This window comes from Tachyglossus aculeatus, chromosome 1, assembly GCF_015852505.1.
Source record: "Tachyglossus aculeatus isolate mTacAcu1 chromosome 1, mTacAcu1.pri, whole genome shotgun sequence".
NCBI classification, from domain to species: domain Eukaryota; kingdom Metazoa; phylum Chordata; class Mammalia; order Monotremata; family Tachyglossidae; genus Tachyglossus; species Tachyglossus aculeatus.
This window is the reverse complement of record NC_052066.1, coordinates 157,502,726-157,524,815: the sequence shown is the minus strand read 5'-3', so window position 1 is coordinate 157,524,815 and position 22,090 is coordinate 157,502,726. Positions and strand designations below refer to the sequence as shown.

General features: G+C 47.3%; 1 protein-coding gene across 4 annotated transcripts in view; it reads right to left on the bottom strand.

Moving 5' to 3' along the window:
• The window catches only part of CCDC88C (coiled-coil domain containing 88C), a 177,530-nt gene extending 163,749 nt beyond the window's left edge, over nucleotides 1–13,781 (bottom strand). For all 4 annotated transcript variants that reach the window (XR_005452540.1, XM_038752863.1, XM_038752873.1 and 1 more), the window contains exons 1-3: nucleotides 13,722–13,781; nucleotides 11,164–11,264; nucleotides 436–544 (exon numbers count right to left, since the gene is read on the bottom strand). Coding sequence is in view for 3 of the 4 variants with exons in the window: in XM_038752863.1 (XP_038608791.1) it covers nucleotides 436–544; nucleotides 11,164–11,264; nucleotides 13,722–13,781 (270 nt within the window). In the remaining variant the exon portion in view is untranslated. The remainder of the gene's footprint in view (nucleotides 1–435; nucleotides 545–11,163; nucleotides 11,265–13,721) is intronic.
• Nucleotides 13,782–22,090: the final 8,309 nt, after the last annotated feature.

Genomic DNA, 22,090 nt, shown 5'->3' with positions numbered 1-22,090 from the left:
CCACGGTTCACAGGTAGATCTCGCTGCCAGGAGCAATTGTTGGGGCATTTGGTGAGGGTCCCAGGTGGTGGGATCCTGCTCAGGACCCCAAGCCCTGGCTCCTTCTTACTGGTAGTGTGACTCGGGGGAAATGCAAAAAGGCACATGGACAAAAGCTGTTGTTACTGGCACAGCAGAAATTGGAAAACCAAAAGTCTGTGTTTAAAGGAAAACTAGCACTTTATCACTTCGCTTTCAGCCAGCATGGCTGGCGTGCTCAAATCAGTACTTGGAAGAGCGGCACTGGCAAGTGGAAGCCAGCAAATACACTTACGTGAACACCATTTCCTCTCCATTTCCTGTGTTGTTCAGGTTCCCTAATGACACAATTCATTATACCTCAAAACAGAGCAGTCAGAGACTTTTTTGGGGAGAGACAGAGGGAGACACACCTACCTGGTAGTAAGTCTTGATGCTTCTGACCAAAATGGTGAGATTTTGAATTCGAAGGTTTGCATCATTGTTGACGTGCTTGTTAATGCGCTGGTTTGTTGGTCTTGGGTCTCTAATAAATAATAATGATAAGTAAATGCTTTTTTTTCCTTCTTAACCATAGCATCAACATTTTTGTAACAGAAACTACCTCCTTTTAAGAAAGAATATTTAGTTAAACTGATGGTCTTGTCCAATGCTTTGTTAACTGGAGGCTAAAGGAGAATCATATTTAAACCATTAGACATCAGAGAAGCAACACAGCCTAACGGAAAGAGCACTGGACCAGAAGTTAAAGAACCTGGGTTCTAATTCTGGCTCCACCACTTGCCTGCTGTGTATCCCAGGCCAAGTTACTTGGACTATTCCATAAAATGGGGAGCAAATATCAGTTCTCCCTCCCCTTGGACTGTGAGTACCATGTGAGACAGGCCTGTGTCTGATCTAATGGCATCTAGTTCTGGTAACGGTGTCCTTGACACATAGTAAATGCTTGAATACAGACACTATTATCAGGACACAATAAAGTTAGTGTTGCACTTCAAGTAGTGTATAGTAAAGTAACTGAAAAGGCTTCTAGTTTGAACAGGAGGAAATAAAAATGAGAAGGATACTTTTACAGGCATTCCGTGGCCTCCTCAGTTCTCCATCACTGTGAATAGTTTCCGTTTGAGGGGTCTATTTTGAGGAGGCGCAGATATCTCACTCCATGCGCATCCCTCATCTCCACAAGCTTGACACACCCCAATCTGCATATTGGGGCACACGGTGCTTGTCCCGTTTGAGATCGGTCAGGGATAGAAGAGTTTACAAACTTACATGGATAAAGGGCAAGGCTCATTTGCTTATCCTTCTTTCTGACCCAGATAAACCCAGGCCCCAGGGGAGTGGAAGTTGGAAAACCAAACGGTTATTTTGACTTAACAGTGCACAAAGAGTATTAGAGATTTCTTTTATGTCAAAAAGATGAATGCTTTGAACTCTGCAGACTCAGACATGGTACAAATAATTCTAGAGTTCCCTGTTAATAAAAAGAAGATGTCTTGGTCTGTTATTCTAAGACATTTTTGAGATATGATTTTTAATAGATGGACCTATATTTATGGACAGCTTGCAACTATGTTATAATCATTTCAAGAAGTGCTTTCTGCTCTCTGGGGGAAGGATGCCATAAAGAGGCTCATTGCTATTATTTTTGTTAAGATCTTACTACGCAACAAGGACTGTTCTAAGTGCCAAGGTAGATATTAGGAACAGTTTCAAACTGATTTTTGGTATTCATTTACACTCTCGATGTTCATATAGGGTTTTTTTTTTCATATAGACTGGCATCCACATTATGGTCTTATTCCTAGTGCTCTGGGCCCGGGGGTGGTGGTGGTGGTGGGGGCTCCCCCTCCTAGACTGTGAGTCCGCTGTTGGGTAGGGACCATCTCTTTATGTTGCCAACTTGTATATCCCAAGCGCTTAGTACAGTGCTCTGCACACAGTAAGCGCTCAATAAATACGATTGAATGAATGAATGAATGACTAGCGGGAAGGCCTGGGGTCCAGCTTGTGATGAATTCTGCCCACGGCTCTCTGGGGCTCGGGTGGTGATGGAGCCCAGAGAGCTTTGGGAAGAGTGGATATGGTGACTTGGTGCTTCTCTAGGAGGAGCTGGGGAGCTTGGGGGTGAAATGAGCATGGGAAGGGGTGAAGGAAGGGAAATGCTACATCGGCTGTCGAGCTGTTCCATTTCCCTAATGGAACAACAAGTGTGGAGAGGGCAGAGAGCACTTTTTTATCCCATGTCATTCCTTGCCTCCCCTAGGTGTCCCAGTCTCAGCCTCCCCTTTGTGGTGCCTCAGTTTCCTGTTCTCCCTCCCACTCAGACTGTGAGCCCTGTGTGGGACAGGGACTGGGGCAGAACTGAAGATCTATCCCAGCAATTAGTACATAGTAAGTGCTTAAGAAATACCCAGGGGAACAAGAACCTGGTGTATTTTTGATAAGTACATAGCCAGGCACTGTACTAAGCGCTGGAGTAGCTACAAGGTAATCAGGTTGGACATAGTCCATGTCTCACATGGGACTCACAGTATTAAGCCCCATTTTACAGATGAGGTAACTGAAGGCCAGAGAAATTCCCAAAGCCACATAGCAGACAAGTGCTGGGTTCTAATCCCAGGTCCTCTGTTTCCTAGGATCCTTGCTCTATCCAGTAGGCTGTGCTACTTCTCTGTTTGTGGTCCCTGGCCCAGACTGCAGGAGCACAAAGAGCAAGGGCAGAACAGACACTCTATTCCTTCCTCTTTGGGCTTGGCCCAATCCCACAGGTGTGAGCCACACGGGCAATTGTTTACGGAGGGAAACAAAATTTTGCCGCCGCCATACACAAAGTGCAGAAAGCAGGCAGCTTCCTCTAGCCTGGAATGGCCTCTCCATCCATATATGCTGGACCACCACTCTCTCCACCTTCAAAGCATTATTAAGGTCACATCTCCGGCCTTTCCCGATTAAGTCCTCTTTTCCCCAGCTCCCTCTCCCTTCCTGGTCGTCCATGAACATGGATCTGTAACCTTCGGCCATTTCATATTTGCCCTACCCACAACTGCACAGCTCTTATGTACATATCTTTAAATTTATATTATAAATTATTCATTTATAGTAATGTCTGTCTCCCCCTCTTAACTGTAAGCTTGTTATGGGCAGGGAATATGTCTAAGTCTATTCTACCATACTCTCTCAAGCACTTAGTATAATGCTCTGTACCTAGCAAGCACTCAATAAATACCACTGATTGAGATTAGTGAGAGTGAGGGACCCCATCTGCAAACAGATGTGACCACCAGATGCTGAGGTAGCTGCACACGTGGCCCCAACAGTGTTTGAGAAATGCTGCTCTAGTAGCAGTCGGCTGAGCGATAAAGCCAAATCCCAAGACCCGTGGTCAAAAGCAGCATGGCGTAGTCATGGGTTCTAATCCCGGCTTGGCCACTTGTCTGCTGTGTGACCTTGGGCAAGTCACTTCACTTCTCTGGGCCTCAGTTACCTCGTCTGTAAAATGAGGATTGAGACTGTGAGCCCCACATGGGACAGGGACTGTGTCCAACCTGATTTGCTTGTATCAACCCCAGTGCTTAGTACAGTGCCTGGCACAAAGTTAAGCACTTAATACCATTATTATCATTATTATTATTATTAAAACGGAATGGGGAAGACCACGGACAACTGGAATCCGCCTGCTTTAATCATGCCTCCTCCACTAAACCAGTAAATAGCTAAGTGGACTGGCTTTGCATTGCCTCTCCTGTCATTTTTCCCTGTCCATCTTTTGGACATTAGCTGGGTGAGAGAAAGGAAAGGGAGAGGCTAGGACCTAGGCCAACATACATGTAGCTGTGCATGGGGATGAGGGTGATAAGCAAGGTCAGCAACAACACCTGCCGAAAAGCCATCAGCATGGCTGCACCTGCTATAACCTCCTATTGGTACCAGGACCCAGGAAAGGCTGAATCAAAGAAAGCCCTCTTTCTGCAGTCCCCCTTCGGATTTTAATGAATAGCACAACTAGTATCAATGATCACATTAAAGGCAAAATGAACAGGCAGCCTATTACAGTCTACATCTGGAGTTTCACTATGAATCCCTCAAATTAATATATTTCAAAGAGAAAAAAGAATAAGCATGCCAGACTATCCTTGAATAAGAACAGAATTTTTAGTACTGAATATTAAAACTTTACCTGAAAGACCAAATGAGAATTAAGACCTTACAAGAAGATACAGTTTAAAATTAGAATCTATCCAACCCTCTGATGGATATTAAGGGGCCCACAAGGTATATATTTAAAAAACCCCAAAGGTTTTGAAAGATCCAACCTCACCCTATTGCCTATTCTACAAAATAACTGCATGAGAGTTGTGTAAACCACGGTGTACCTTTTGTACACCTAGAGTTTCTTCCCAACCACAAAATCTTTCTTATTGTTCCTTTACATACACCTGGACCTTGGCCAGGTCATTTAATTTTACATGCTTCCTTCGGACTCATTATTGAAAAACTAAAGGTTAAACATTCAGTGGAAATGATATAAGGGTGGGAGGAGGGGAAAAGTATTAATTTTTAACTAGTACAGTGGGGTTGAAAAGCTATTTCACTTTTAAGAAATAAGAATCCATTTAAAAAGAAAACCGCAAAAATTAACTTAAGGATTCCCGCCTCCTCCCCAAAAACTGCAGCAAATGTATTTATGAAATAGAAAACAGTTGGAGCACATTAAACCACATCACCAGGAACTTTGGGAATCAATCAGTGGTACTTATTAAGCACTTAAGTGTGCAGAGGTTTGAACTAAGCATTTGGGAGAGTACAATATCACAGAGTTGGTAGACATGTTTACAGCCCACAACGAGCCTACAATCTTCTTGAGAAGTGCTTAGTGCAGAGCTCTGTGCATAGTAAACGCTCAGTAAATCTCACCGATTGAAGCAGTAGAGGATTCACTGTTTTTTTTAAGCAGGTAGATGATGGATTCCACTTGAGGAACTTGAGACAAATACAGAGGGAAACTGAAAATTCTGATGCGTCACTGTTCACTTCATGGCAAGGACACTACTGTACTACAGGCTGTAGGCAGAAACCCAATTCTCTGTCACTTTAAAGCTTGACTGGATGCACCAATCATCAGCGCTTTTGTTCTTGAGCTGCTCTGGGAAGCAATTCACCAGTTGACAATGCCCTATGAAGGGAATGCAATACTTAGCTTAGGACTAGTAGGTCTAATTACCATGACATTGGAACTCCTCCTCTTCTTTAGATCACACAAGTAAATACAGGTCATTGAAAATGTTCCTATTGGAATCCAAGCAACATTTTTTTTTAAGTGGATAGACACCTGAATCTCTCTGCCTTATAGAATCCTACATCTGACTTCCACATCACCATGACAAAATGCCCTAGACACTGATGTCCATTGTGTTCGGAGAAAATGCTGTCATCAGAAACACATCACATTTATGCTCCACAGTAGCCATTTCCACTTGCACTAATATTCTGGATCTTTGCAACACTTCACTTTGTAAAGGATGTTTGTGGTCCTCCAAACATTATTTTCATCTTGCTTAAGCCTTTCTTGGAAAAGGAAAAACAGACACAGAGAGGCTTAGTGAAGAGCCCGTAGTTCCCTGCTGATTACAAATTACTGGGAGAGACAGCTCTGCCTCCTGCATCATCACTCCCCTCCCCACCCACCCAATACAAAGCCCAACATGGAAGGAACGAAGCACCTTTATTTCTGTCCTAAATACACTTGGTTGGAAAATTGGGAGAAACCCTTCCTTGGTTTAGATGCTGGTCATTCAACATCTTTTATGGCATTTGTTAAGCATTCACTATGTGCCAGGCACTGTACTAAGTGCCTGGAGTATCACTGGAGTAGATACAAGTTAATCGGGTTGGACACGGTCCCTGTCCCACATGGGACTCACAGTCTTAATCCCCATTTTACAGATGAGGTAACTGAGGTCCAGAGAAGTGAAGTGACTTGTCCAAGGTCACACAGCAGACAAGTGGCAGAGCCAGGACTGGAACCCAGGTCCTTTTGACTTCCATGCCCCTACTTTATCCATTATGGCATGCTGCTTCTAACTTTTTAATGAGTCAGTCCCCAGCACTCAATACCATGAGGGGGTCGTGGTAACTATGTTGCTTAGAAGACATCCTTTGTGAGTTACTTGCAGCCCCAAATCCTTGCAGTAGGCTCACAAAGGGCATTTTTTCTCAAGACGGTTTGGAAAAAGGCAGAAATTTCAGATTTCTGGTCTAACTCAAAACTTTTCACCTCTTCCCAGGGCCAAATATTTTAACCCCTCTGACTCGATTTCTGCAAATGCAAAATGGGATCACGACACTCTTAAAGAGGCACTCAAAGATAATTTTTAAAAGCACAATGAAAATGTCAGCCAATAGAATTTGAGTGCCCACAGTTAGGAGTCAGTCCCATGAATAGCAGGACAGTTCTTCATCTTAAGAAACATAAAACTGTAACAGAAATACATAAATATAGAAAAGGTTCTTAGAGGCAACTCAAAACATTAGTTCCAACTTTTCAGGTATTTTAGTAAATATTTGAATGTAAAACACAACAAAAACTAGAATATAGTTAAGATCTCATTACCTTGCACCTAACCCTGTGCTAGCCCAGTTCTTGGCACACAGTAAGCACTTAAATACCATCTTCATCATTATTATTTTCATTACTAATAAGATACTGCTGTCCCTGTTGGGTTACAAGAAGCAGTACAGTCTAGTGTGGAAAAAGCACAGGCCTGGGAGCCAGAGGGCCTGTGTTCTAATCTCAGCTTTGCCACTTGCCTGCTGCATGATCTTGGGCAAGTCACACTTCTTTGGGCCTAAGTTTCCTCAACTGTAAAATGAGGATTCAATAGCTGCTCTCCCTCCTACTTAGACTCTGAACCCAATGAGGGACAGAGAGTGTGTTCGACAACTTTTATCTACACCAGTGCTTAAAAGAGTGCTTGGTATACAGTAAGCACATAATAATAACAACAATAATGCCCCTGTAATCAGCATCTTCATATTGTGGGTACTAGATGCTAAATAATGATTGGCTCATGGATTCCATGCCATTTCATAATGGGACGATGTACAGAAATGTAGAATATAGCAATTTGGAAAATAAAAATTCCAGCACTGGATTAGTAGCATCATATGCTGAAAAGTGCATCTTGAAACATTTCTCACTTTAAATACCAAAATCCCAGTAATCTTGTCAAACCCCATCCCTGTCCTTTTTTTAAAAAAAAAATAGCATTTGTTAAGCACTAAGGGTATGCCAGACACTGTAGAAAGTGCTGGGGTAGATACGAGCTAATCAGGTTGGACACAATCCCTGTCCCATGCAGTTCACAATATTCATCCCCATTTTACAGATGAGGGAATTGAGGCACAGAAAAGTGAAACACTTGCCCAAGGTCACACAACAGACAAATGACTTGGCCGGAATTAGATCCGACTCCCAGGCCCGTGCTTCATCCACTAGGCCACGCTGCTTCTCAATTCACAATTCCTTCACAATTCTGCTCAAAGTGTCAACTCCTCTCTGAATATTTCCAGGACCCCCTCCGCCCCACCCCTCACCCACCTTGGAGCATCTCAGCCCGGCCAGCTCTCCAACCCTCACCTTCTCCACACGCTGCTGACCCGCCACCATAGACTCCTGCCTTCTACACCTCTGCCAGTTTGGCCGTTTTATCCTGGATCAATCAATCAATCGTATTTATTGAGCGCTTACTGTGTGCAGAGCACTGTACTAAGCGCTTGGGAAGTACAAGTTGGCAACATATAAAGACAGTCCCTACCCAACAGTGGGCTCACAGTCTAAAAGGGTCCCCTGTTAACCCCCCTGCCACCCCATTAGACTGCAAATTCTTCAAGAACAAGGACCTGCCCAACACTTTCCTTTGTAATTCCTCAGAGTTGCCAGGACCAGTGATGAACGATTCCAATCTTATTAGAGGCAGTACAACAGACAGCCTCCCCCGGCCCACGGTGTTGTGCCCTACAACACATTATCCTTGCCAAAATACTCACTCTTCTTTTAGAAGCATTTAAAGAGATTTTCCAGAGTGACTTTCCTACTTAGAGAAGGGTAGAGAGGTAGTAGATTTGGTCCAAATGTTAACAGGCCTGGCTCCCCTCTCTCCTTCCATGTGGAAGTTGCCTCGGTAGGAACACTGAGGGACACCACCCAATCACCAGATCTGCCAATGAAGGTTTTGCCGCTTAAAGGCCTAATGGTATTTTGTAAAAATTTGTACCCCTCCAGTGTCGTTTTTAGGCCTGAACCCTCATACACACCACAGAAGAGCCTTCTTTTACTATAGTAAAACCACAACAGATTTCTCGTGACTAAGTCAGCTTCCAGATGGTATGTAAATGTTATGCCATGCTACTGTATTATCTGAGTTAGAATAACTCCATCAACAAAAATAGAACTCAAATTCCCTTGGAAGCTGTAGAACCTATGAGAAAAAAGTTCATTGGACCCAATAAGGTAGGGCAGAAGTATGTTACTGAGGAGTTTGAAATTTTAAAGACTCAGTGTACATGTGAGAATAATAATTATGGTACTTGTTAAGCACTTACTATGAGCAAATCACTGTTCTAAGCCTTGGGGTAGAAACAAGTTAATCAGGTTGGACACAGTCCCTGGCCCACACTGGGCTCACAGTCTTAATCCCCATTTTACATACTAAGGCCCAGAGAAGTAGAGTGATTTACCCAAGGTCACACAGCAGACATGTGGCAGAGCAGAATTAGAACCTAGGTCCTTCAGACTGACAAAGCATACTGCTCAGCATAGAATAACTATTAAAAAAATGACCCAACACTAGGTACTGGAAAGCAGCGTGACCTAGTGCAAAGAGCACGGACTTGGGACTCAGAGGAACTGGGTTCTAATTCTGGTTCCAACACTTGTCTGCTGTGTGACCTTGTGCAAGTCACTTAACTTCTCTGCACCTCAATTACTTCAATGGCAAAATGGGAATTAAGACCGTGAGCCCCATTTCAAACATGGACTGTGTCTAACCTGATTAGCTTGTATCTAGGCCAGCACTTAGTACAGTGCCTGACACAAAGTGCTTAACAAATACCATAAAAAAAATTAAACAACAGATATTTGTTTTAGGAGACCTTCGGCAGAGCACACACCTGGCCTCAAGTCTGGGAAATTGAGTTGGTCTCTTCAAAACAACACAACGTCTTTTCTGTACTAAAAAAAAAAGGGGGGGGGGGGGAGGCACTCAGGTTCTGATTTACAAGCAAGAAGTTACTGCCTCATGAATTCCAAAGGTCAATTAGGATCACTGGGTACAGATACCAGCTCTTCTATTACCATGAACATAAACACTGTGCTCCTGCTTTTCTAAAACAGCCTCCAGCCCTCATTGATCCTAACAGAATCCAATACATTTGTGGGCATTAAGGACTATATAAGGGCTGTCAAAGTTAACTATATAAAATATTCCCAGAAGGAATCATTTTCTTATGGGTACACCGAGAAGCAGGGCCAAAGTTATCTATCTATATGAAATAAAGGCAAGGGATCTACTTCCTTGTTTTAAAAGTGAAGTTTCTGTGAGTTTATATAAAGGGTACCTACAACTGAACTTAATGCACAGACAACCATCATAAATATTCATCTAGGGGAAAAAAAGGACACTAGGTTCTTCTCTATCCAATCAATCGTATTTATAGAGTGTTTACTGTGTGAAGAGTACTGTACTAAGTACTTGGGAGAATACAACATACTTGGGAAGCAGCATGGCCTAATGGATAGAGCACAGACCTGGAAGTCAAAAGCACCTGGGTTCTAATTCGGACTCTGCCAGTTGTCTGCTCTGTGACCTTGGGCAAGTAACTTCACTTCTCTGTGCCTCAGTTACCTCATCTATAAAAGAGGGGTTAAACACACACACACACACACACACACACACACACACACACACACTCACACTCCACCCCCACCCCCACCCCGACCTGCGGAGCCCTCTAAAGAGGAACCTGTTGAACTTTCCCTAGTTCCCAAACAACATTCCCTAGTCAAACTCACATGATGGCAGAACCGAGCATACGTTCTTGTTCTTAAGAGACTGTATAATATGTTAAAATATCCTTGATTATTTCTTTACTTCCTGGACACAGTATCAGATCATCATTTCCAACCAAGTTAATACTCCAGTTGCTTTCCACTCTTTGCTAGCCAATTTGGCCTGATAAGATGTTTCAGGGCGTAAGTGTAAGCTTTCAGTTTCAAAATGAGAATTTATAATGTTACTTTTTCTAAAGCATGCGCAATGAATTCTAAAACATCTAAATAAGGGCTTGTTAAATGCTTTTCAATAATGATGAGTTAATCTAAGCATACATGACACTGAAGTAGAGAGCACTTGACAATGTGTTATCTAAAGAGTGCAGTGAAAAAAGTAATTACAAAATAACAGTCAAATAAGGAGACTCTTGAATAAATTCAGCAAAAGGAAAGGATGTGGTCAGAGGGTCATGAAAGCAGTAACTTTTACAGACACGTTAATAGTACAGAATTTAGTTTTGGACCTTTTAAGAGGACCTCTAAAACGTCAGTGGGTGAAGTTACTATATTCCTAATTGCACCTGTCACAGCCAACTGAAAAGTAGCCCAGAGGAGGAGAGTAAAGGGGCGGGGGGGAGGAGAGGGAGGGTGACGGCGGAGAGAGGGGGTAAAAAAACACCACAAGCTTCAAGATCAGTACGAAACCTTATATCCACTCATGGATGCTTCAACTCTTAACACTTCCTGTAACCAGATACACTACATTAAAGTTTTGTTTGCAAGAACTGAAAAAGGGACTTTTGCATTACATTGAGCAAAGCACCATCGAGTACATCAAATGCACTTGAAGTGACTGGCTTCCAACATTTTAGTGACAGCTATTCATACCCCTCTTTCCCTGCAAAAAAGAATCTATAAAATGTGGGGCCCAGGTCTGCACCCTTTCAGCCCCACTACCTCAAGAAGGACCCTCTATCTGTTTTTAAAAAGTCACATATATACCCATCATGAATACACAATATATCTGTAATTGGTTGACTTAAATTTCCACCCACCCACAAGTAACTTAACTCTTCCAAAAAAAGGCAACTTACATTTGCAACATGATTTTGTTTAAAAAGATGCCATCCGCTAGATCCATGTACATAGTCAATTTGTCTTCGTTAGCACTTCCAAATGGTCCAAACGTTTTCACCTGTTGAAGAGATTGACAGTTCCCCCAGCATCAAAACCTGGTCTCCAGAAGTGAAACCTGACCTGAAATGGCTCAAGAGATTCCAAAGGGGTGAAAAGTCTTTCTTACACACCCAAGTCACCGCCCCTCCCCACCCCCCAACACATACTCCTGTTCCTAAAGTCCCAGCTGTTACAGTTTGGGGACCCTAACTTTTTTTTGACTCTCACCTCCCCTTGACTGTTCCAGCTGGAAAAAAAAAAAATAAAACTCCTCCTCGATTTTTTTGGATTGAATTTTAGAACAGGTCCTCTTTCCAGCCGCAGCCCCCATCTCAATTTAACAGTCTCGGTGTCCCTGGGCCGGTCCTCAATTAAGGCCTCCACCCCCACCCATCCCTTTCCTTCCCTCCCAGCCTTAACCAGTGGGCTCCCCGGCCCCTGAGGACCCCAGGCCTGGCTTCTTGGAGGGGGAAGGGAGGTGTTGGGGAAAGGGCCTCCACACACACATACCCCAAATCTCTGCAGAAGTTGGGTCCACCCACCGTGGGCCAGGCACAGCTGAGGCCGGGGAGGTCACACGTGGGGATGGACACACGTGGGGTGAGGAGTCCGGCAGGCCCGGATCCCACATTGGTGGGAGGGGGAGACAGGTGTGGGGACACGAGATGGGGCTCATTCAATCGTATTTATAGCTATAATTCTATTTATTCTAATGGTATTGACACCTGTCTGTTTTGTTGCCTGTCTCCCCCTTCTAGACTGTGAGCCCGTTTTTGGGTAGGGACCGTCTCTATACGTTGCCAATTTGTACTTCCCAAGCGCTTAGTACAGTGCTCTGCACACGGTAGGCGCTCAATAAATACGATTGAATGAATGAATGTCGTATTTATTGTGCTTTTACTGTGTGCTGAGCACTGTACTAACCGCTTGGAAAATACAATTCAGCAAAAGAGACAATCCCTGCCCAACGACGGGTTCACAGTCTAGAGGAGGGGAGGCAGGCATCACAGCAAGTCAACGAACATCAATATAAATAGAATTAGAGATATACACATCATTAATAAAATAAATAGAATAGACGTGCACGTACATATATATACGCAGGTGCTGTAGGGCGGGGGGAGGAGGGGGTAGAGCAGAGGGAGGGAGTGGGGGCGATGAGGAGGGGAGAAGGGAGTGGGCTGCAGTTTGGCCTGCCCAGAGGCAACCACTTGTGGCCCCCCGGGATTCATTCAATCGTATTTATCGAGCGCTTACTGTGCGCAGAGCATTGTGCTAGGCGCTTGGGCACCGTACTAAGGGGCTGGCTGGCCGCGAACGATTCGGACGTTTGGCCCGTCGGTCGGCCGGTGGCGGCCGGGGAAGCGAGGGCAGGGCCGGGGGGCGAGGGTGGTCAGCGGTCCCACCAGGGTGATCCAGGGAGCCGGGCGGGGAGGTGGCGTGCCCGCAGCGCCTGACCCATCGCCCACCTGCCGGGGGCGGGGAGGGGCGGGGGGGAAGCCACCCCGGCAGGGACCGGCCACGAGGCACCCACGGGGCATCGAGGGGGCCCAGCCGGGGCATCACACGGGGCACCCACGGGAGGCATCCGGGGCACCCAAAGGGCACAGTCGGGGCATCCATGGGATCCAGCCGGGGTAACCCACGGGGCACCCACCGGAGCCAACTGGGGCATCCACGGGATCCAGCAGGGGAACCCACGGGAGCAATCCGGGGCACCCAAAGGGCACAGTCGGGGCATCCACGGGATCCAGCCGGGGCACCCACGGGGCACAGTCGGGGTACCCACGGGATCCAGCCGGGGAACCCACGGGAGCCATCCGGGGCACCCACGGGGCACAGTCGGGGCATCCACGGGATCCAGCAGGGGAACCCACGGGGCATCCACGAGGTCCAGCAGGGGAACCCACGGGAGCCATCCGGGGTACCCAAAGGGGCATCTACGGGATCCAGCCGGGGCACCCACGGGGCACAGTCGGGGCATCCGACGGGATCCAGCAGGGGAACCCACGGGAGCCATCCGGGGTACCCAAAGGGCACAGTCGGGGCATCCACGGGATCCAGCAGGGGAACCCACGGGAGCCATCCGGTGTACCCAGAGGGCACAGTCGGGGCACCCACGGGATCCAGCAGGGGAACCCACGGGAGCCATCCGGTGTACCCAAAGGGCACAGTCGGGGCATCCACGGGATCCAGCAGGGGAACCCACAGGAGCCATCCGGGGTACCCAAAGGGCACAGTCGGGGCACCCACGGGAGGCATCCGGGGAAACCACGGGATCCAGCAGGGGACCCCACGGGGCACCCACGGGAGCCACCCGGGGTACCCAAAGGGCACAGTCGGGACATCCACGGGATCCAGCCGGGGCACCCACGGGGCACCCACGGGACCCAGCCGGGGCACCCACGGGGCATCGACGTGGCCCAGCGGGGCCCCCCACTCTCTCCCCGGCCCGCCCCCCGGTCCCTCGGCTCACCCAGGTGACGAGCGGGCTCTGCAGGAAGAGCTCCATCAGCTCGGAGATGGTCACGTCCATGCCGCCCCCGGCCCCGGCCCCGGCCGCCCGGGCACAAAGCGGCTGCCGCGGGGGAGGGCCGGGGGACGCGGAGCGGGAGGAGGAGAGGGAGGAGGAGCGGGAGCAGGGGGGAGGAGCCCGGGAGACAAAGGCGGGGCGGGAGCCCCCGTTGGGCTCCCCCCAAGGGCGGCTCTCCGGGGGGGAACAAGGCGGGACCCGCCCGCCCCCGCTCCCCGCAGCAGCCCGAGCCCGAAGGCGGACGATTGGACTTTCCCAGCGCTCAGCACAGCGCTCTGCACGCGGAGCGCGCTCCCTCAACGCGACTGCGTTGGACTTTCCAAGCACGCGGAGCGCGCTCAATCGACACGACTCTCCCTCTCCCCCTCCCCCGCCTTACCTCCTTCCCTTCCCCACAGCACCTGTATATATGTCTATATGTTTGTACAGATTTATTACTCTATTTTACTTGTACATATCTATTCTATTGATTTTATTTTGTTAGTATGTTTGGTTTTGCTCTCTGTCTCCCCTTTTAGACTGTGAGCCCAATGTTGGGTAGGGGCTGTCTCTGTATGTTGCCAATTTGTACTTCCCAAGCGCCTAGTACAGTGCTCTGCATCATCATCATCAATCGTATTTATTGAGCGCTTACTGTGTGCAGAGCACTGTACTAAGCGCTTGGGAAGTACAAGTTGGCAACATATAGAGACAGTCCCTACCCAACAGTGGGCTCACAGTCTAGAAGGGGGAGACAGAGAACAAAACCAACCATACTAACAAAATAAAATCAATAGAATAGATATGCACAAGTAAAATAGAGTAATAAATATGTACAAACATATATACATATATACAGGTGCTGTGGGGAAGAGAAGGAGGTAAGACAGGGGGATGGAGAGGGGGACAAGGGGGAGAGGAAGGAAGGGGCTCAGTCTGGGAAGGCCTCCTGGAGGAGGTGAGCTCTCAGTAGGGCCTTGAAGGGAGGAAGAGAGCTAGCTTGGCGGATGGGCAGAGGGAGGGCATTCCAGGCCCGGGGGATGACGTGGGCCGGGGGTCGATGGCGGGACAGGCGAGAGCGAGGTACAGTGAGGAGATCAGCGGTGGAGGAGCGGAGGGTGCAGGCTGGGCTGTAGAAAGAGAGAAGGGAGGTGAGGTAGGAGGGGGCGAGGTGATGGACAGCCTTGAAGCCCAGGGTGAGGAGTTTCTGCCTGATGCACAGATTGATTGGTAGCCACTGGAGATTTTTGAGGAGGGGAGTAACATGCCCAGAGCGTTTCTGGACAAAGACAATCCGGGCAGCGGCGTGAAGTATGGATTGAAGTGGGGAGAGACACCAGAATGGGAGATCAGAGAGGAGGCTGATACAGTAGTCCAGACAGGGTAGGATGAGAGCTTGAACGAGCAGGGTAGCGGTTTGGATGGAGAGGAAAGGGCGGATCTTGGCAATGTTGTGGAGCTGAGACCGGCAGGTTTTGGTCACGGCTTGGATGTGAGGGGTGAATGAGAGAGCGGAGTCGAGGATGACACCAAGTTTGCGGGCTTGTGAGACGGGAAGGATGGTAGTGCCGTCAACAGAGATGGGAAAGACAGGGAGAGGGCAAGGTTTGGGAGGGAAGACAAGGAGTTCAGTCTTCGACATGTTGAGCTTTAGGTGGCGGGCAGACATCCAAATGGAGATGTCCTGAAGGCAGGAGGAGATGCGAGCCTGGAGGGAGGGGGAGAGAGCAGGGGCAGAGATGTAGATCTGGGTGTCATCAGCGTAGTAAGCGCTCAATAAATATGATTGATTGATTGATTGACTGCATTGGACTTTCCAAGTGCTCAGCATTTCATTCATTCAATCGTTTTAGACTGTGAGCCCACTGTTGGGTAGGAACTGTCTCTATATGTTGCCAATTTGTACTTCCCAAGCGCTTAGTACAGTGCTCTGCACATAGTAAGCACTCAATAAATACGATTGATGATGATGATGATGATTTGAGCGCCTGCTGTGTGCAGAGCACTGTACTAAGCGCTTGGGAAGTTGGCAACGTCTAGAGACGGTCCCTACGCAACAGCGGGCTCACAGTCTAGAAGGGGGAGCCGGAGAACAAAACAACACATATTAACAAAATAAAATAAATAGTGCAGCGCTGTGCACGCGGAGCGCGCTCAATCAACGCGACTGCATTGGACTTTCCAAGCGCTCAGCATTTCATTCATTCAATCGTATTTATTGACCGCCTGTGTGCAGAGCACTGTACTAAGCGCTTGGGAAGTACAAGTTGGCAACAGCTAGAGACGGTCCCTACCCAACGGCGGGTTACAGTCTTGAAGGGGGAGCCAGAGAACAAAACAACACATATTAACAAAATAAAATAAATAGTACAGCGCTGTGCACGCGGAGCGCGCTCAATCAACACGACTGCATTGGACTTTCCAAGCGCTCAGCATTTCATTCATTCAATCGTATTTATTGAGCGCCTACTGTGTGCAGAGCACTGTACTAAGCGCTTGGGAAGTACAAGTTGGCAACATCTAGAGACGGTCCCTACGCAACAGCGGGCTCACAGTCTAGAAGGGGGAGCTGGAGAACAAAACAACACATATTAACAAAATAAAATAAATAGTACAGTGCTCTGCATGCGGAGCGCACTCAATCAACACGACTGCCTTGGACTTTCCAATTGCTCAGCACAGCGCTCTGCACGCGGAGTGCGCTCAATCAACGCGACTGCATTGGACTTTCCAAGTGCTCAGCATTTCATTCATTCAATCGTATTTGAGCGCCTACTGTGTGCACAGCACTGTACTAAGCGCTTGGGAAGTACAAGTTGGCAACATACTTACAAGTTGGCAACTAACATACAAGTTCCCGGGGAGGAGTTGGGGCTGGTTTATTGGTCATTCATCCATCCAGTTGTATTTATGGAGTGCTTGCTGTGTGCAGAGCACTGGACTAAGTAAGCACTTGGCTTTCCCTCTGGCTTTAACTTCACCCCCCTGCAGAGAATCTGTGTAGTGGGAAGACATTCGTTAATCCTATTTATTGAGCGCTATGTGCGGAGCACTGGACTAAGCGCTTGGCTTTCCCTCTGGCTTTAACCTCACCCCCCTGCAGAGAATCTGCGTAGTGGGAAGAAAGCAGCGTGGCTCAGTGGAAAGAGCACGGGCTTTGGAGTCAGAGGTCATGGGTTCGAATCCCGGCTCCGCCACATGTCTGCTGTGTGACCTTGGGCAAGTCACTTAACTTCTCTGAGCCTCAGTTACCTGATCTGTAAAATGGGGATTAAGACTGTGAGCCTCACGTGGGACAACCTGATCACTTTGAATCCCCCCAAGCACTTAGAACAGTGCTTTGCACATAGTAAGCGCTTAACAAATGCCAACATTATTATTATTATAGATTCGTTCAGCCATTCAATCCCATTTATTTAGCGCTGACTGTGTGCGGAGCACTAGACTAAGCGTTTGGCTTTCCCTCTGGTTTTAACCTCACCCCCCCTGCAGAGAATCTGCATAGTGGGAAGAGATTCGGTCAGCCATTCAATCCCATTTATTGAGCGCTGACTGTGTGCGGAGCACTGGACTAAGCACTTGGCTTTCCCTCTGGCTTTAACCTCACCCCCCTGCAGAGAATCTGCGTAGTGGGAAGATCTTCGTTCATCCATTCAATCCTATTTATTGAGCGCTTACTTTGTGCAGAGCATTGTACTAAGCGCTTGGCTGCCCCTCTGGCTTTAACCTCACCCCCCTGCAGAGAATCTGGGTAGTGGGAAGAGATTTGTTCAGCCATTCAATCCTATTAAGTGCTTACTGTGTGCAAAGCACTGAACTCAGGGCCTTCGTCATAAGGACGGTATTTGTTAAGCGCTTACTATTGGCGGGCGCTGGACTGAGCGCTTAATAATAATAATGGTATTCGTTAAGTGCTTACTACGTGCCAAGCACTGTCCGAAGCGCTAGTAGATACAAGGTTATTAGATTGTCCCCTGTGGTGCTCACAGTCTTAATCCCCCTTTTACAGATGGGGTAATTGAGGCACAAAGAAGTGAAGTGACTTGTCTAAAGTCACAAGTCTGACAAGTGGCAGAGCCGGGATTAGAACCCACGACCTTTGACTCAACCATGCTGCTTCTCAGGTTGGACACGGCCCCTGTCCCACGTGGGGCTCCCAGTCTCCATCCCCATTTTTACAGATGACGGAACTTACACTCAGAGAAATGACTTGTCCAAGGTCCCACAACAGACATGTGGCGGAGGTAGGACTGGAACCCAGGTCCTTCTGACTCACAGGCCTGTGCTATAGCCACTAGGCCAGGCTGCTTCCTCTCTGGCCTGGGCGCGGCCGGGAAATGAGAAGCATCGTGGCTTACTGGAAAGAGCACGGGTTTGGGAGTCAGAGGATGTGGAGTCTATTCCCACCACCTGTCTGCTGTGTGACCTTGGGCAAGCCACTTAACTTCTCTGTGCCTCAGTTACCTCATCTGTAAAATGGGGATTAAGACTGGGAGCACCATGTGGGACCACCTGATTACCTTGTATATACCTCAGCACTTAGAACAGAGATTGGCACATAGTAAGCACTTAACAAATATCATCACTATTCATTATTACTATGTCACACGGAGTGTGGCTGGAGCCAGGAAGCAAACCTGCAGTTTAGCCCCCAGGCTTGGGCTGGGCCAAGGAAGAGTGCAGAAGCAAGAGGGCAGAAAGCAAAGTCACCCACGCTGAACAGCGGCCCATGGACTCCACTAGGGCAGCCACCCCCTCTGCCCCCCCCACCCCCCGCCACGAAGCCCCTTGCCCTCGGGCACCCCTGGTCCTGGAACAGGCCGGGAGCTTCCTCGTGGTCTCCTGGGGTGACCCTCTGGGGTTCTGGGGCTGGGGGACAGGGCCCTTCTCCCCGCCTAATCCCACATCAAGCCAAGGATGACCACCCCAGCTTCCCATCCACCTGTCCCCTACCTCAGCTCTGCCTTGTTTTAATGGCATTTGTTAAGCAGTCTACTGCTATAGACTGTGAGCCCACTGTTGGGTAGGGATTGTCTCTGTTACCGAATTGTACTTTCCAAGGGCTTGGTACAGTGCTCTTCACACAGTAAGCACTCAATAAATACAATCAAATGAATGAGTGAGCACTGGGATAGATACACACTAGTCAGGTCAGACAATCCCTGTCCCACGCAGGACTCAGTCTTAATCGCCATTTTACAGATGAGGGAAATGAGGCCCGGAGAAGTCAAGTGACTTGCCCAAGGTCACATAGCAGACAAGTAACAGATCAGGATTAGAACTCAGGGCCCTCTGATTCCCAGGTCCGTGCTCTATCCAGTAGGTCACATTACCTCTCAGCCAGTGGGGTGCCCAGGACCCAGAGTGGAGGAGGAGACCATCCTGCCCACTGTTCTCCTGTCCATTGCCTTCTGTGTTGGCCCAACAGTGACTCGTGCCATAGCTCATGGCCAGCCTGCAAAGGGTCCTCCTTGGAAACTCACAGGAGTTTGAGGGCTCAATACAGGAATTGTCCTTCCACCCCCAGGGAAATGGGAAGTAATGTCGGAGGCCTGGCCAGCTAAAGCATCCTTGCCCAGTCTTCAAATGGATTCACACAGTGTCCCCCCAACACCAAGGCCCAGACTCTTCATTCCTTCACAACTTCCCAATGGCATCATGCCTTCTCCCATCTTCTTGAGAACCTTCTCCCCATTCCTGTGTAGAAAGAGAGGTCCCATTGGAGGGATGTGAGCTCAGTCAATCAAGAAATTGTATTTGAGAGCTTACTGTGTGGAGAACACTGTACTAAGCGCTTGGGAGTCCATAGAAATGTTCCCTGCCCACAACGAGGTGCAATAATGGGAACTGGGAAAACAACAGGGGGCCTTGTGCTTTGCCTCCTCTTGATGGCACAGTTCTCCATGCTCAATCTCTCACAACCTGATTAACGCCGAGATACAGGATAAAATAAGGCTCCCTTTCCGTTTCTTGTCATGGGGAACACAGTCCACGCCAACAAAATGGGTAATTCACACTGGCTATCCAAAAAATACATATATCTCAAGTATTCAGTTTCATCAGTTGTCATGTCAGGATTACAAAAAGAGTTAAGGAGTGAAGTTGGTTCCCTAGCATTGCAGGTCTGCTCACCTCAACAATGCTGTGTTGGGTGGGACAAGTGAGGAAAATGAACAGCAGAGGACACGCAAAGAAGCTGTATTTTGGTGAGCTCAAAGTGGGAAACCTGAAAATATTGAGGACAGAGGAAACGTTTTAAGGATACAAGTCAAGCAAAACCCGATGAGGCTGCAACTCTGCTGAACACTGGGAGGCAATTGAAGTACGAAGATAATGGCACACTGCAAGTCAGAGAGGAACAGCCTTTTTTGAGAAGAGACTTTGAATTAGAGGAACAAGGAGCAAAAGCAAATGTAGCATCTGATGCTTTCCTGTTATACAAACATGACCAGCACATGGGACAACTTTTGTGTGGGACACAAGGTGGCCAGGAATGCGGGTTCCACATTGGCCTTTTGTCACACAAGTACCTATTGGTGAATTTCACATATTCTTCAAGTACAGGGAACAACATCATATATATCCAAATATCCCATGCAACTGTTCTCCCCGCTTCTGTTGCCCCTGACAACCTTGCCAGCTACTCTGTAGCCAAATTGAAAGCATTAGACATGATGCTCCCCAAGTTCTCTCCTCCACCTGACTTCCTCATCAAGCATGGCCTAGTGGAAAGAGCACAGACCTGAGAGTCAAAGGACCTGAGCTCTAATCCTGGCTCCGCCACTTGCCTGCTGCATGACATCGGGCATATCATGGATTGATTGGTAACTCTGCAGACATTTTGGAGGGGTAAACTTTAGGAATATGGCTGTATGAAAAATAGGTAACGAAATGCGTGGAAACAAAGGAACTCATATTGCATAGCTATGGAGCCAAGTGAAGAATAGGCGATCCAACCAAAACACTCCTTTTTTCCTAAGTAATTTTTCCTCCTATCCAAATGAACATGTATATTTCTTCTTTTGATCTTCTGTTTTGATTAAGCATGAATAAATGACAGAAGGAAAAGTAATGGCTCAGCTAATGCCCAGTGAATTGATCTAATCAATTTTCTACCTTTTGAATATTGACAATATTCACACATAATGAACATGTGTGCCCAAAAAGGCTCTACCATTTAAAATTAAATACAAGAAGACTTCCCTAACTAACCTCTCACCAAACCACCCTATTCTCCTTCCCTTCTGTGTCATCCAGGCTCTTAAGTCTATGTCCCCTAATACTCCATTCCCACCTCCAAGCATTGACATCCATATCCTTTCACTCTGCTGCTAACCCCTTTTGTAATTTATTTTGACATCTGTCTCCCCTATTGGCCTGTAAGTTCCTTGTGGGCAGGAAACATCTAACAACTTTATTGCTTTTCCCTCCCAAGTGCTTAGTACAATGCTCTGCACACAGTAAAATACTCGATGAATACCATTTAGTTTTCACATGAAGAGAATTTTCCTGGACTTCTAGCGTACGTCAACCAAACTTGTTTGCAGTCTTTGTACTGCTGTGAAAACTGCAAAATCATTTTTTTGCCAATTTATTTGGACACTGTGTGGACTACAGTCTTCTAGACTGTAAACTCGTTGAGACGGCAGAGAATGTCTTATATTGTTATATTGTACCCTCCCAAGCACTCGGTACAGTGTTCTGCCCACAGTAAGCGCTCAATCGATTTTGATGTGTATGGAGCTTGTCATGGGCAGGGAATGTGTCTACCAACTCTGTTATATTGTACTCTCCCAAACACTTAGAACAGTGCTCTGCACACAGTAGGCGCTCAATAAATTCAATTGATTGAATGGGACCTAAATGCTTTGCCCACCTTCTACACTGTGAGCCCGTTGTTGGGTAGGGACCGTCTCACTATGTTGCCGATTTGTACTTCCCAAGCGCTTAGTACAATGCTCTGCACACAGTAAGCGCTCAATAAATACAACTGAATGAATTTGAATTTTTTTTAATATAACGGGCATTAAAAGGTAACGAGTCCCCTCTAGTGGCCACACACTGGCATGACAAGGAAAATTCTACTCAAGCATAGTGTAAACGAAACACTCTCTCAATTTTAGCACGTTTGCAGTATAAATCTCTCCTGGGTAAACTGAATATGCATTGTTTTTAAGAGTTCACGTTGGGGAGACAAGGCAAAATGACGCATAACAGGACTAACAGAGCTTTGCATCTCGTCTCAGGTTAAATGTTTTAATGAATGAATTTGGTATGATAATTTCCTGGTCCCCTCATCTTTGTACAAGATGTTGCTTCTTCAGGATGAATAT